We start from the raw sequence: 15,138 nt of genomic DNA, 5'->3' as shown, positions 1-15,138 counted from the left end.
TAACATTAGTACAAAAAACATAAATAAGGATTTTATATGGTCAGGTACAGGAGGAGATCTATGGGGGGTTACACCAACTCTAGTGATGCTCTTGGGCTAGAGCTGCTCAGCCCAGAGCATGACACCTGAAACATGGGGCCTCAGAGCATATTTGCCATTGAGTCTGTGAAGGAAAAAAAATGAAGTATACATGGCGAGAATAAATTAATGAATCATGAATGAACTTACTCAATATTAAATGGTGGAATACCAGTTGCCTGAAGGCCAGTCTATTCAACTCATGGCAACCCCGTATGTATCCGCGTAAAACTACTCCATAGGGTTCTCAGAGGCCGGTTTTCCAGAAGCAGATCACTCGGCCTTTCTTCTTAGGCACCTCTGTGTGGACTGACCTTTTGGTTAGCAGTTGAGCATGTTAACCATTTGCACTACCCAGGGATTTCCAATTATGGAGCATCTCTACAAATCAGGTGTTCGTATTTGAAGAACCCAAATAAGGGGCCAAAACTCAAAAGCCGTTGCTATCAAGTTGATTCTGACAGCTGCACCCAGAGGGGTTCCCAAGACTCAGAAGTCACACACCTCAGGGTTATACAGGGCAGCCCTCCTCAACCTGGGAGGGGCTACACGAAGGGGGCTACCAAAGTGGGATCGAGGCTGGCTATCACCCCTTCTCAGTGGCCCTCCTGATACTCAGGCTGGCGGGGGGGAGGGGTGGCTCTCTGGGCCCCATTATAGCATATGCCCACGTGTCGCGATTGCCCGTCTGTTTGTCCACTTGGCCTCTTAACCAGGGAGCATCTCCTGAGCAGAGGCAAGAATGAACTCCGGCTGATCTCCAGGTCCTGACTCCGGCATGGCCTGCAGCCCATTGTTGGAATGTCCGAAGTTAATTGCCCCAGGAGTTAGGACCTGAAGCCAGGGACACACCGTGCCATAAAAGCGACTTGGCGGATCCATCTGCGCAGAGGACGGCGGACCCGCCTCTCAGGACTGTCGGAGGACCCGCTGGGATGGCAGTGATAGGGAGAGGTTCAGCCAGGACAAGACCGAACATGCCCGGCAGGGGGCGCCCGGCCCTGTGGGCTCACCAGCATAGGCCGCCTGGGATTCGGGCCCAGCGGGGGCTCCCTGTGCAACGATGTAGTGCCGCTTAGTGTTGATTAGTGATGCCTGGCACGGATCGTTGCTCCCCGGCATAGACTACTGACGCCTGGGGTGTTCTCAGTGTTCTTCGCCTAGGATTGGTGCTACCTACCATGGATTAATGATGCCTAGCATTGATCACTGCTTGCCCAGAATCTGTGCCTAGCATGATTTGTGCTAGGTGGCACAGTGGTTAAGAGCACTGCTGCTAACCAAAAGGTCAGCAGTTCAAATCCACCAGCTGCTCCTTGGAAACCCTATGACGCAGTTCTACTCTGTCCTATAGGGTCTGTATGAGTCGGAATGGACTGGATGGCAATGGGTTTGGTTTGGGGTTTTTAACCAGGTAGACTAGTGCTGCCTGCCATGGATCAGTACTACCTGCTGTGGATTAGTGATGCCTGCCCTGGGCACAGGTTATGGCAGATATGACATGTGCCTTGCAGAGATAGTGTGCATTGTGTATTTGCCATCTCTGAGTAAGAACCCTTATCACTGACCTCTCCCTTAACGCTCAGCGACCCCGACTTCAACACAGTGTCCGCTGGTCACAATCTGAAGCCAGCACACCCAAGTACCAAGTCACTGGCCCAAGCAGTCTGCAGCTCCTACAAGGCTGCCCCCTCCCACCCTCCACACAGCTGAACCCCATCAAACCCCAAAGGGGCAGGAGATTCAAGGCTCCTGAGAGAGGACTGCCCCACAGGTAAGCAAGGTGAATCCAGAGCCCTAGGTCCCATGGCGTACAGAAGGGGCTCCCAGGGACACAAACCACAGAGGGGAATGTGGGGGAGCCATGCCCAAGAGAATTGCCATTTATTCCCAAAGTTGCCAAAATCATCACCAAGGATTCACCGAGGGGTGCATAAGGGGGACAAGGAGGCTCCAACACTGATTGAGGAGAGGTCAGTAATTTGGAGGGAGGGAACGCGCAGGGGGACCCCCAGTTGGCCCTCCCCCTTCTAATGCCACAGGAAAAGGGTCCTCCTCTTGCCAACACCCCTCTCACCCCCCAGGCCCAGTTTCTCTGTGGGGAGGTAGAGTGGGGAGGCAATTGGAAGAGGGCGTAGTGTGAGTGGGCCCCAGGAGGGGGAAGGGGGCTGGGTGAGGATGGGGGCCCCCATTTCACATGCACTCACAACACTGATCTCCTGGGGAGCAAAAATAGGGAAAGCCAGGCCGGGCCAAGTCCCTCTTCCCCCCTGGATTATAGGAGGAAGGGGTTAGTGTTGGGGGCTGGGGGGCCCGGGGGCATCATGGGGGGCAGGCCAGGGCCCCCCCCGAGGGGAGAGATGTACGTCGGTGGTGCACCAGGGACTGGAGGTACGGGGCTGAGACGCAGCTGGTTCAGAGTGAGTGTTGCAGGGGGCACAGGCTGGAATGGGTTGGTGACCGAGGGGCCGGAGGCTGGGGCACCTGTGAAGGAGAGACAGACAGACAAGACACACAGCACAGGGTCAGCGGCAATCAATCAACTCTAAACCCATCCTGGGCATACAGATGCACCAGGAACCACGTCCCTGCTCACATGAGGCCCCAGCCTGGCCGGGCCACAGGGGAAGGACCCAGGGACAGAGTAGTAGGTCAGGGGCAGGGCAGACGGGGCTACTCACCGCTTGGCAGGAAGGGATTGGAAGCCTTGGTTCCAGGGGGTGTGGGCCCTGGCCGGCTCACCAGCGAGTCCAGGTCCACAAGGGCCGCGTTGGGCCCCAGGAATGACTCGGGTGTCTTCCGTGTGGGGGGTGTGGGGGTTGGGGTAGCTGCAGGTGGGGGGCTCCCCACAGCCTCAGCCAGCGAGCCCCCAACACCACTCATGTCAAAGGCCCCAGGACTACGGGCGGGCACCTCTCCTGCAAGCAGCTCCAGCTCCCCTGGAAGAAGCAGTTGAGAGGGGCTCAGGGAGAGAAAGTTGGAGGGACTCCGACCCCAGGAGTCAGAGTCTCTGGGCAGCTCAGTGCCGAGGCTCCACAGAAGGCCAGTACCCAGAGCCCTCAAGAGGGAGGAGGACCGAGGCTCAGAGAGGGGGTGTCAGTGGCTACAGTGGAGAGCCCAGAATCAAAACCAGGTGGGTTCCCCTAGGATGGCTATTAGCAAGAAAACAGAAAATGACACGTGTTGGTTAAGGACGTGCTAAAACTGGAACCCTCATCCACTGATGGTGGGAATGTACAATGGCGCAGCTGCTATGGAAAAGTTTGGCAGTTCCTCAAAAATCAAACATAGAATATGATCCAGCAATTACACTCCTAGGTATCTACCCAAAATAACGGAAAGCAGGAACACAGGCACATGCACACCAGTGTTCACAGCACCATCATTCACAATACCCAAGGGTAAAAACAACCAAACTGTGCACAATGTGGTCTGTACACACACAATGGGATATTATTCAGCCATACAGAGAAATGAAATCCTGATACATGCCACAACATGGATGAACCTTGAAAACATTATGCTGAGTTAAATAAGCCAAACACAAATGGACAAATATTGTATAATCCCACTTATATGAAATATTTAAAGTAGACAAATGCAGAGACAGAAAGTAGATTCGTGGTTGTCTGGCGATGGGGCTCAAGTTGGAGGGAGTTACTGCTTAATAGACAGAACTTTTGTTTGGGGTAATGAAAAAGTTCTGGAAATCAACAGTGGTGATGGTTGCAAAACACACACACACAGATGCGTTTGATTCCAACAGAGGTAGAAGTAATAACGGAACTAGAGTATCACTACTTGGCAAACGCTGTAGTAGTAACTGCTTCAGGCAAAAATCATCAACGAACTCCAAACCCAGTAGGTGAGAAACGGGATATTAACATACTCGCAAAAGGTCTCCCCACAAGAAGGAACGTGGTAGCTTTAGAGTGGCCCAACATTCGCCAACACCAACGACGCCAGTAGACCTGATGACATTTGATGGCTTGAGATCTGATTTCTCTTTTTTAAATAGATTTAAGAATTCTATCTACTGTTGAAGGAGCCCTGGTGGCACAACAGTTAAGCACTCAGCTGCTAACCAAAAGGTCAGTGATTGGAACCCATCCAGGGGCACTGCAGGAGAAAGATCTGGCAATATGCTCCCATAAAGACTGCTGTTGTTATGAGTGCCATCAAGCCGGTTCTGACTCATAGTGACCCCACATACAACAGAACAAAACACTGCCTGGTCCTGCGCCATCCTCAAAACCATTGCTATGTTTGAGCCCACTATTGCTGCCACTGTGTCAACCCATTGTGTTGAGGGTCTTCCTCTTTTTTGCTGACCCTCTGCTTTACCATGCATGACATCCTTCTCCAGGGACTGGTTCCTCCTGATAACTTGTCCAAAGTATGTGAGACAAAGTCTCGCCATCCTTGCTTCTAAGGTGCACTTTGGCTGTACTTCTTCCAAGACAGATTTGTTCATTCTTCTGGCAGTCCATGGTATATTCAATATTCTTTGCCAACACCATAATTCAAATGCATCAATTCTTCTTCAGTCTTCCTTATTCACTGTCCAGCTTTCGCATGCATATGAAGCGAATGAAAAATACCACAGCCTTGGTCAGGCGTACCTCAGTCTCTAAAGTGACACCTTTGTTTTTGAATACTTTAAAGATGTCTGTTGCAGGACATTTGTCCAATGCAATACGTCGTTTGATTTCTTGACTGCTGCTTCTATGGGCATTGACTGTGGATCCAAATAAAATGAAGCCCTTGACAACATCAATCTTTTCTCCGTGTATCATGTTGCTTATTGGTCCAGTTGTGAGAATTTTTGTTTCCTTTATGTTGAGGTTGTAATCCATACTGAAGGCTGTAGCCTTTGATCTTCATCAATAAGGATCTACAAGTCCTCTTTACTTTCAGCAAGCAAGGTTGTGTCATCTGCGTATCACAGGTTGTTAACGAGTCCTCCTCTAAACCTAATGCTGCGTTCTTCTTCATATAGTCCAGCTTCTCATATTATTTGCTCAGTACACAGACTGAATAAGTATGGTGAAATGATACAGCCCTGACACGTACCTTTCCTGATTTTAAACGACGCAGTATCCCCTTGTTCTGTTTGAATGCCTGCCTCTTGGCCTATATATACAGGTTCCCCATTAGCGAAATTAAGTGTTCTGGAATTTCCGTTCTTCTCAATGTTATCCATAACTTGTTATGATCCACATAACTGAATGCCTCTGCATAGTCAATAAAACACAAGTCAACATCTTTCTGGTATTCTCTGCTTTCAGCCAGGATCCATCTGACACCGGCAATGATATCCCTGGTTCCACATCATCTTCTGAATCCTGCTTGAATTTCTGGCAGGTCCCTGAAAATAGACTGCTGTAGCCACTTTTGAATGATCTTCAGCAAAATTTTACTTGTGTGATGTTAATATTGTTCAATAATTTCCACGTTCAGTTGGATCACCTTTCTTGGGAATAGGCATAAATATGGATCTCTTCCACTCAGGTGGCCAGGAAGCTGTCTTCCAAATTTCTTGGCATAGATGAGTGAGCACCCTCCAGCGCTGCATCTGTTGCTGAAACATCTCAGTCGATATTCTGTCAATTCCTGGAGCCTTGTTTCTCACCAATGCCTTCAGTGCAGCTTGGACTTCTTCCTTCAATACCATTTTTTCCCATAAAGATTACAGCCTAGAAAACGCTGTCGGTTTTCTACTCTTCACATGGGGTCACTATGAGTCAGAATAGACTCAGAATCACCTAACAGCAGCAGTATCTAATCAAAAGCAAGTCTGGAAAATTGAGAATTAGACTAGACAGTAATCTAAATTAATCCTGGTGTGATGGAGGAGGGGAAGTTGGCACTGTAATATCTCCCTTCAGGGTGTTAGAGTCAACCAGTGGGAATGTATTTCTGTTCCACAATTGAGGTTCAATAAAAGTTTGCTTAATTAAAGTGATCAAAGTTTAAAACCAGACCAGTTGCCACCGAGTGGGTTCTGACTCATGGTGGTCCCATGTGTGTCAGAGTAGAACTATGTTCCATAGGGTTTTCAGTGGCTGATTTTTCAGAAGCAAATCACCAAGCCTTTCTTCCAAGGTGCCTCTGGGTGGGTTCAAACCACCAACCTTTCAGTTACCAGTTGAGCACTTAACCATCTGCACCAGCCAAGGACTCCAACCCAGACATACCCCAGAAAAACCAAACCAGTTACTGTCAACTTCTACTCATGGTGGTCCCATGTTGTCAGAGTAGAACTGTGCTCCACAGGCTTTTTGATGGCTGATTTTTCAAGAGTAAATGACCAGGCCTTTCTTCCAAAGCACCTCTGGCTGGACTCGAACCTCCAGCCTTTCAGTTAGCAACCAAATGCTTAACTCTTTATACTACACAGGGACTCAGATCCATACCTCCCTCTCAAAAAACAAAACAAGTTGCCACTGAGTTGACTTTGATCTTTGATTCATGGTGATCCATGAATCAGAGTAGAACTGTGCTCCACAGGGTTTTCAATGGCTGATTTTTCAAGAAGTAGATTGCCATGCCTTTCTTCCAAGGCCCCTCTGGGTGGCTCTGAACCATCAACCTTTCCATCAGCAGCTGAGTACATTCATCATTTGCACTACCAAGGGAATCTGATCAAGTTAAGATCCCCAGTATATCATGTGCCTCCTGATAAGAAGACCCAACGTCACTTCTGGGGCACCCCTGCCAAAAAGACAGGTGGATCTGATCACAAGGAAGCTTCAGTGCAACCCAAACTGAAGAACATTCGAAAAACAGTCAGCTCTGCCAACACATCGCTGTCAAGAGAAGACAAGTAAAACTGCTGTGAGCTGAGGACCACTCAAGAGGCAGGACATCTGAGTGCAACACGTCCCTGTGGGTGGGACCCTGGTCCGGAGAAAAACGCTCTCTGCCATAAGAGACATGAGTGGGGCAACCAAGGAAAGCGCAATGTCTGCAAAGAGAGGAGAAGTCCCTGGGCTACCTTCCAGGTCCTGATCAGTGTACTATCAGGTCCCCAGAACAGAGAAGCTCCTTGCTTTTAGAGACACTGAGTGAAAGGTCCCTGGATGGCACAAGTGGTTTGCACTCAGCTGGTAACCAAAAGGTTGGCAGTTCAAACCCAACCAGCAGCACTGCAGAAGAAACAGGCCTGGCAATATGCACCCGTGAAGACTACAGCCTAGGAAACTCTATGGAGCAGTTCTACTCTGTGTAACACGGGGGGGTCTCCTAAATCACAAACCACTACCAACAACAACAAAAACAGCAACAGGAACAGTGAGTCTGCAACCGCTCAAAAACAGTTTGGACACAGTGGGGAGAGATTAGCATTGTGGACTCACAAGGAAGGCAATAATTCACTGTACTCTTTTTCCAGCTTTTCTCTAACTCTGAAATTATTCCAAAACAAAGGTATTTTTTTTTTTTTAAAGGTGGGTAGATGGGTCTGTCTCAAGGGACTGCATTCTATCCCACCTAGCTCTTCACCTCTCATCAATACCTCCCTACCTGCTGAGGCAGAGGCAGGGAAAGTAGATGGTTGGGGCTCCAGGACTCAGTGCCACAGGGGGGATGAGGTGTCAGGGCCACTGGGAGCCAGAAGGGGATTCAGTGGCCGTGGCGGGGGGTTGGGCGGGAGGTTGCTCACCTGTGCTGCTCCCAGAAGTTGGCAGGACCGTCCGTAGTCGGTCAAAGTCAGAGAACTCATCAGGCTCTGGGTCAAATCCCCCGACTGCAGAGTGGAGACCAGAATGTTCCACTAAACTCCCCAATGCCCCACCCCCACTCCCAGGTACCTCAGACACACACATTCTCACACACGTGCAACACACACGTGCACACATGCACACACACAAACACACAACCACGACTCCGCCCAACCCACCCCAGGTCTCCAGGCCCATGACCTGCCCCGTACCTGTGGTGCCATTAGTGCTAGCCTTGGCAGGTGATCCCCCCCAGGGGTCCGAGAAGGCCGGGGCTGGCGCCCAGGGATCGGAGGCGGGGGGCCCACTGACCGGGGCCCCACCTGCTGAGAAAGGAGGCTCTGCATGAGAGGCAGGCTGCCTGTCAGCGTGGCCCCCCCGCACCCCTGTGCACACGCCCAACACCTATCACCCTGCACAGGACCTCACCAGGCTGGCCCTCCACCCAGCACGCTACCCCTCAGCTTGGGGCTCAGCTTGGGGATCTAGGACCACGTCTCCTCAGTGAAGATTGTGGCTCTAAATTTCCTAAAACCACAGGACAGTCTTCATAATCAAAGCCCCTCACTGAAATACATCCCTGTAGGCCTCCCCTGCAGTCAGCCCAACCAGCCTCTTCCACACCATCCCCAACTCGTCCCTGGCTCTCCCAGACATGTTCTAAGCCCCTCAAGCTGTGATACCCCCAGGCCTATGAGCACACTGTACTCCCTCCTTTTCAGACTGAGGCCTCACCTCCTCCAAGAAATCCCTCCAGATCTTCCCTGCCCCACACACCCACCACCACCACCGGAATGAGAGGCCTCATCTGAACAACGTGGCCCTTCTGCTGCCTCACCACCCGCCCCGCCCAATACCCCTCCCAGCCTGCCTGCCCTCCTCTACAGTTTCACCATCTACCACTTCCCCAGAAGCACTCTCATGCCACACGCACCAGCCCCCAAGGAACAAGCTGGTCCTTCAGGGCCCAGTCCCCGCACTCTCCCTGGGCAGTCTTATCTGGCCCCCCACAGGCTCCTCCTTGGGCACTCACCATCAACACTCCCCCACGGGTCAGGTGTGGGTCCCTCTCCAGCAGCAGGTGCAGGGGTCCCACCCCAAGGGTCGGCCGTGGGCCCAACTGGGGCAGCAGGACGCCAGGGGTCCCCAGAGGCTGGCGTCGGGGCACCCCAGGGATCAGCAGCAGGAGGGACAGGTGGTCCCCCCCAAGGGTCTGAGGCGGGGGCAGCAGTGGGGACAGCAGCGGCCATAGGGGCTGGGCCCCCCCAAGGATCCGATGTAGGCTGAGGAGCTGGGGCCGTGAAGACATCAGCAAGATCCATGAGGGACGACTGCAAGGAGACAGGAAAGCATGAGTCAGGAAGGGGGGCCGCCAAACGATCCGAAGACATGAAACAAGAAAGAGGTCCCTCCAGGCCCTGGGGAAGGACATTCCAAAGAGCGAGCACAGACCATTCCAGGAAGCAAAGCAGATGGGGGCTAGGTGCCCACAGACACAATGATCCAGGACAGACTGGACAAGGGGGGAAGGGCGAAGGCTGAGCCCGAGCATACACGGCCCACCCACCCATCGGCTCTTCCTCTCTAAGCGGCCTTTGTGTCCACCTGTCTCTGTCCACCTCCAACTGCCCCACTAGGCCAGCCCTCCATCCTGGCACAGCAGCAGAGAACCACAGCTGGGCCTTACTCCCACCTAGGTCCTCATACCAGTCCACACCTAGGCCAGCTCCACTCCCTGAGTACCCTCTCTAACCCTTCAGCTGGAGGCACTCTTCCCTCTCGGGTCTCCACCTCAACTGGCCTTCCTCCGGGGAGCCCCAGCTGGCTCCTGCCCCGACTAGGTCAGGCCCAGAAAATAAGGCCAAGTTGCCCTGAACATACCTGTCCTGATGCCCACCTCACTTCCCTGTATGCTTCAGGCTCTCCAGAGCCCCCCGCCCCACGCACACATTTCCCTGTGTTCCAGGGGAGGCACGCGGCTCAGGCCCAGTTGACAAGCACTGACTGTCCCTTTGGGTACAAATGTGCCCTCCCCCCTCAACAAACATGCCCATCAGCACCTTCCTGGGGAGATACGTGGCCTCAGGAAAAGATCTTCCTCCCCACTGGGTGACCCGAGGTCCTCCCTTCAGAAGGAAACCGGGGGGGTGGAGTCAGGCCTGCAGCCCCCTCACTACCCGGATCCTTCTCCACTGTCAGAGGTACTGATATAGACCCTGCAGCTAAGGCTGCTAGAACAGGGCTTCTGCCGACCAAGAAGCCCAATGTGGCAAGTGAAGGCGCCCCTCTCACAGGGCCGGCTGTGACCCACTGCAGATGGTGGGACGTGGTAACTGGAAGGATGATGAGCCCTCAGGAGTGAGGCCTGGCAGCCCCACGCCCACAAGATGCCAGCCACCGTGGCACTGTAAAGACTCTGGGGACAAACTGGTGGGTGTTGAGTGGCCATGGGAAGTGAGGTTGGAGGACATGCGGCTGGCTGCGACATCCCAACAGAAGCTGCGTGAGACCTATCGAAAATGGACCAGAAGAACTGCATGCTGAGCCCAGCTGGCCTGAGAATCAACCGTCATGGACACAGCCATGTGTCAGGAGGGCTGGCAGCATAGCCATTGGTAACTGAAATGTCAATGATGCGATGGCTGTCTCCACTGTCAGAGCAGAGGCTCCAGGGCAGGACCATCGGGTCCTTGGTGCCCAGTGCCCAAAAAAAGGTAATAGGCCAACAAGTCCCAAGCTGTCTCCCTTTAGCAATTATCACGTTGCATTTCCACGTTTTCCCGGTCTTCTCCCTATTCAACAGTGATGACTAGCAACAGCGGCGCTTGGTATGAGGGTGACAGCAGTCACAGCAGCAGTGGCCACACATAGCTCAGAGCTTACACAGCCCCAACTGCCCCATCTGGGCATCCCTCCACGCTCTTCCCCAGTCCTCACAATGACCCCGTGAGGCACAAGTGAGCCTCTCTACCTGCAGGAAAGGAACCTGTGAAGGTACCAGGTTGCCTGTCCACAGGTGTTGGGCTCCCCAGGAAGGGTGGGTCTTATTTCCTAGACTATTTCTCCAGCTCCTCCCAGAGACCTGGCCAGAGCCAGAACCAGAATGAATGAGAAGACATGGGCAACAGTAATCTGGAGCGGGCAGGGGTGAATCCTTACTCCCTCCTCATTAATGACCCCCTCCTCAACATCACCCATTTTCCTCCTCAGGGTCCTCCCTCCTCAACATCACCCCCCTCTTCCTCAGTGCCCCCCTCACCTCCTCCTTGCTCCCAGTCTCCCGCTTGCTCTCCTCAATAGCCATCTGTAGCCTCAGGTCATCCCCTCGACGAATCCGCTCTTCCTGTGTTGGGGGTGGATGGAAACAGACGGCAGAGGGAAGGGCAGGGCACAGAGGTCAGAGTCTGAGACAGAAGTCAGGGGGAGAGGAGGGTCCAGAACACCAGTGCTGCCCCCAGAGCCCTCTCCCACCCTGACAAATGTGACTAGAAATTAAAATGGGATGTGTGCAATGTATGGAATAGGGGGAATGACCAAGGTCCAAGAACGAGAGGGAATGAAGACTAATGGTGGTGCCATGTTGGGGGACAGGCCCAGGGTGTAGGGAGGGGGCTCAGAGACGCCTGGGAAGCACCGAAGATGGGGGAGACATGGTGGGTAGCTGATTATCTGCACTCAGTGACGCTCTGCGCGGAGTAGGGGTGGTGAAGCCACAGGAGGGAAAGGAAGGGCCTCATCCGAAGCAGCTAAACCTCCCTGTGTCACGCCCAGGTGTCTGTCTGTGTGTCTGAGATTGTCTGATGCTCAGCCCCACAGCCAGAAATACTAAGCTTTGAAAGTGTACAGAGCTGTGAGCTGCAGACCCAATGGCCAAGACCCAGGAAGGGAAGTGTAAGGGTGGGACCCAGGGGTCTGCGGGTACTCTGGGGAGGGGCAGGCGCTGCTCTGACCTTATCATGCTCCTCACGGCTCAAACTAAGGGCCAGCTGGAGCTGGACGTCGTCCTCAGGGCCGCAGGACGGGGGCTGAGGGAGAGAGAGTGTGAGGGGGGCCAGGGAGCCGGGGGCCAGCAAGACGGAGAGAAAGAGAAATAGGGAGAGTGTGGGCGGAACGGGGGCTAGGGGCCAAGGGAGAGAGAAATGTAAAGAAAGAGAAACAGAGAGAACCTGAAGGGGGTCAAGGGGCCAGAGACCAGAGACAGGCAGAGAGAAAGAGAGACAGAGAGAGCATGAGGAGGGACAGGGGCCAGGAGCCAGCGATAGAGAGAGACAAAACAAAGGGAGAAAACGACAGAAAGAGCATGAGGAGGGCCGGGGGGCCAAGAGCCAGCAAGAGAAAGAGGCAGAGAGAGACAGAGGCAGACAGACAGAGAGAGCATGAGGTAGGCCAGGGGCCTGGGAGAGAAAGAGACAGAGTGTGAGGAGGGCCGGGGCGGGGCCAGAGGCCAGGGCCAAGATACAGAGGGAGAGAGAAAGAAAACAAGCCAGAGTCCCAGACGGAAAGGTAGGGGCAGAGGGAACTCGGGCCTGATAGCAAGAGTGAGAGAGACAAAAGAAATAGGAAGACAGTCCCCAAGTGGGATGAGGGCCAGAGTAAGGCAGAGACAGAGAGACGAAAACTGAGGAATAAGGCCCCAGAGTGGCAGCATGGGGGGCGGGGAGGTGCATAGGATGGGAAGAGGAATTGAGGGGCAGGGGAAGCATCCAGAAAGAGGGAGAAGGAAGGGTACTAAGGTAATTAAGGCTGGTGTGGAGGGTGAGGTCAGGAGTGGGGGTGGCAGGCAGGTGGGCAGGATAAGGAGGCTGAGGCCATGGAGGTGGGATGGAGAACAAAAGTGGACCCCCTCGCCCCTCCCCCCATGCCCGGTACCTGGTCGGCCTCCTCTTTGCTCATGGCCAAGGCCAGCTGCAGCTGCAGCTCCTCCTCCCCACTGCTCTGTGGCCACGCCTGCTCCGCCTCAGGTGGGGGCCCTGTGCCAACAGCCGCTGAGGAGGCTGGGGGAGAACAAGGGTGAGCACGCACCAGGGGAACAGAGAGGAGAAACCCCAAAACTAGACACAGACAGGCTTCTGTCTCCATGCTGGCACGGCCTGAGGTCCCCCAAATTATCCCCAAGTCTGGCCTGCCCCCACCCCATCCCATCCCCTCCAAAGGCTGAGTTTGAGGCTGTGAAGTTCCCCAGGGAAAGCCTGGGCCCAGACACCAGGCCTGCAGGAGAGGATGGGGGACCCACGGGGGCTGTGAGCTGGATTGGGCTACTTTTGTACTCACCCCAGGGAGGGGTGAGGGGCTGCCCCACCCACGAAAGGGCTAGGACCAGGGGGAACAAAAGTCTGCTGATACGGAGAAGGAAGGGACTTCAGGGACTTTGGGAGCCAGGATTCTGCCAGTGTCCAGGGGCCTAGGCACTCCCAGCATACTCAGAGTCTGTCTCAGAGGCTGGGGGCGGGGAGGGGGTTCCTTCCTCCTGTTGCCCACCTATGAGGGCTCCAGGTCTTGAGCAGCCTGGGGGCTCAATTTCTGGGGCTAGTCAAGAGCTGTGGCATCCTCAAGCACACGGATGGATTCAGAGTCAGGCTGGGGAGTGACCACCAGAGAAGATGAGGGGAAGTGCTTAAACAAGCAGGTGAGAGCGACTGCTCAACAGTGAAGGGTTTTGCTACCAGCCCAAAGACTGGTGGTTCAAACCCATCCAGAGGTGCCTCGGAAGACAGTCCTAGCGATCTGCTTCCAAAAGGTCACACCCTTGAAAACCCTATGGGGCAGTTCTACTCTGCATACATGGGTCACCATGAGTCAGAATCGACTTGAAGGGCAGATAACAACTATCTCATGAAGTCCCTGGATGATGCAAATGGTGAGCCCACTCGGTTCAAATTCACCCAGAGGTGCCTCGAAAAAAAGGCCTGGCGATCTCCTTCAAAAAAACCAGCCACTGAAAAGCCTATGAAGCAGTTCTCTGCATATACAGGGTCGCCATGAGTCAGATCTACTCAGTAGCTACTACTAAGAACAACAACCATGTTAAGTGTTCTGCAAAATAAAAACACCCGGCTGCATAGTCTGCACCTTCTCACCACTCTGCTCCTCCCTGCCCCCGAAACCTCATTTCCTTTCCCCAGTGTCCTGGGTGCCATCTTCTCCCCTTCACCCTGCCAAGCCCTGGGACCCGTGCGCTTTGTGAGGGGGACAGGGGAACTCCCTGTACTTTTTGCACAGTTTTCCTACTGTGAACCTAAAATTGCTCTAGAAAACAATCGGTCAACTCAACAAAAAGCAAACCACGTGGTACAGCTGGTTTTTGCTGATCATCAGGTCTTTCTTCCGAGATGCCTCTAGATGGACTCAAACCTTCAATTTTTCAGTTAGTGGCCAAGCGCGTTCACCATTTGCACCACCCAGGGACAGGGCTCGGCAAACTTACAAAGAGTGGGCAGGGCTGCCGGCTGTTTCCATATGACCCTGGTGATAAGGAAGGTTTTTACACTTTTAATTGGTTGAGTAAAAAAAAAAAAATCAAAAGAAGACTACTTCAGACCGTGAAAACAACAGGCAGTTGGGATATCGGTGTCCATGAAGAACATTTTGCTGGCACCTGGCCCAGCCACACCCACTCATGCACAAGGCTAGACAAAGCAACAGTGCTGACGCCCAAACCCTGGAGCTCGCAGAATCTGGAACATTCACTGCCTGGCCATCACAGAAAAGGCTGGCTGACCCCGCCAACCATTAAAGACACCTCCCTGGGGGTCCCCCACACTTCCTTGCAGACAGCACCCCCATCTCTCTGCTTCATTTCAGCAAAACGCGGGATAATGGGGAGCCACCTGAGGTTGACGGCTGTTCTCCCACCTGATGCCCTTCCTTGGGCCACCCCAGCCCACACCTTCCTTCGCCATCATCCAGCTTGATGCCCATCAGCACGTCTCCACCAAGCTCTTCCTCAACCTCTGAACAAACAGTAGGATCGGCCTCTCGGACCCCCACTCTTCTGCATGGCCCTCCTCCTCCTCGGTGGATTTGGTCCCGGCTACCTAGTCTCATGCCCTCCTCTCTCTCTGGGCCCACAACACCCTGTCCTGTAGCTTCAACACAGCCATGCCTCACACCCAGTGTGTCCTAACACCTCCGCACGGACACCAGACAGTGACCTCAAGTCCACTTGAGGTCTAAACGGAGTGCTGCATCTTCCCCCAGCAAACTCACCTCTCCCATTATGATCCTGGGAGCAGGCTCCCTCCTCCACCTGCTGCCCCTGCTGCAGCCCCCTCCTCTCCCAGCGCAAAGCACAGGCCGCTCTTCTCAGCACCTGACCACCACCACTCCCAACACCCAGAAA

At 53.7% G+C, this 15,138-nt stretch overlaps 1 protein-coding gene across 4 annotated transcripts in view; it reads right to left on the bottom strand.

The window, feature by feature from the left end:
* Window positions 1–1,932: 1,932 nt before the first annotated feature.
* The window catches only part of EPN1 (epsin 1), a 36,178-nt gene continuing 22,972 nt past the window's right edge, over window positions 1,933–15,138 (bottom strand). Inside the window, exons 4-11 of one of the 4 annotated variants that reach the window (XM_010586626.2) lie at window positions 12,669–12,793; window positions 11,750–11,824; window positions 11,059–11,142; window positions 8,833–9,130; window positions 8,012–8,125; window positions 7,742–7,825; window positions 2,760–3,017; window positions 1,933–2,562 (exon numbers count right to left, since the gene is read on the bottom strand). In XM_010586626.2, coding sequence (XP_010584928.1) covers window positions 2,354–2,562; window positions 2,760–3,017; window positions 7,742–7,825; window positions 8,012–8,125; window positions 8,833–9,130; window positions 11,059–11,142; window positions 11,750–11,824; window positions 12,669–12,793 — 1,247 coding nt within the window. In that variant the 3' untranslated portion in view covers window positions 1,933–2,353. The remainder of the gene's footprint in view (window positions 2,563–2,759; window positions 3,018–7,741; window positions 7,826–8,011; window positions 8,126–8,832; window positions 9,131–11,058; window positions 11,143–11,749; window positions 11,825–12,668; window positions 12,794–15,138) is intronic. The other 3 variants (XM_003406873.4, XM_010586627.2, XM_010586628.2) reach the window with 3 other exon arrangements.

Source organism: Loxodonta africana, chromosome 11 (assembly GCF_030014295.1).
Source record: "Loxodonta africana isolate mLoxAfr1 chromosome 11, mLoxAfr1.hap2, whole genome shotgun sequence".
In the NCBI taxonomy this organism is placed as follows: Eukaryota; Metazoa; Chordata; class Mammalia; order Proboscidea; family Elephantidae; genus Loxodonta; species Loxodonta africana.
This window is presented reverse-complemented; position numbering and strand designations above follow the sequence as displayed.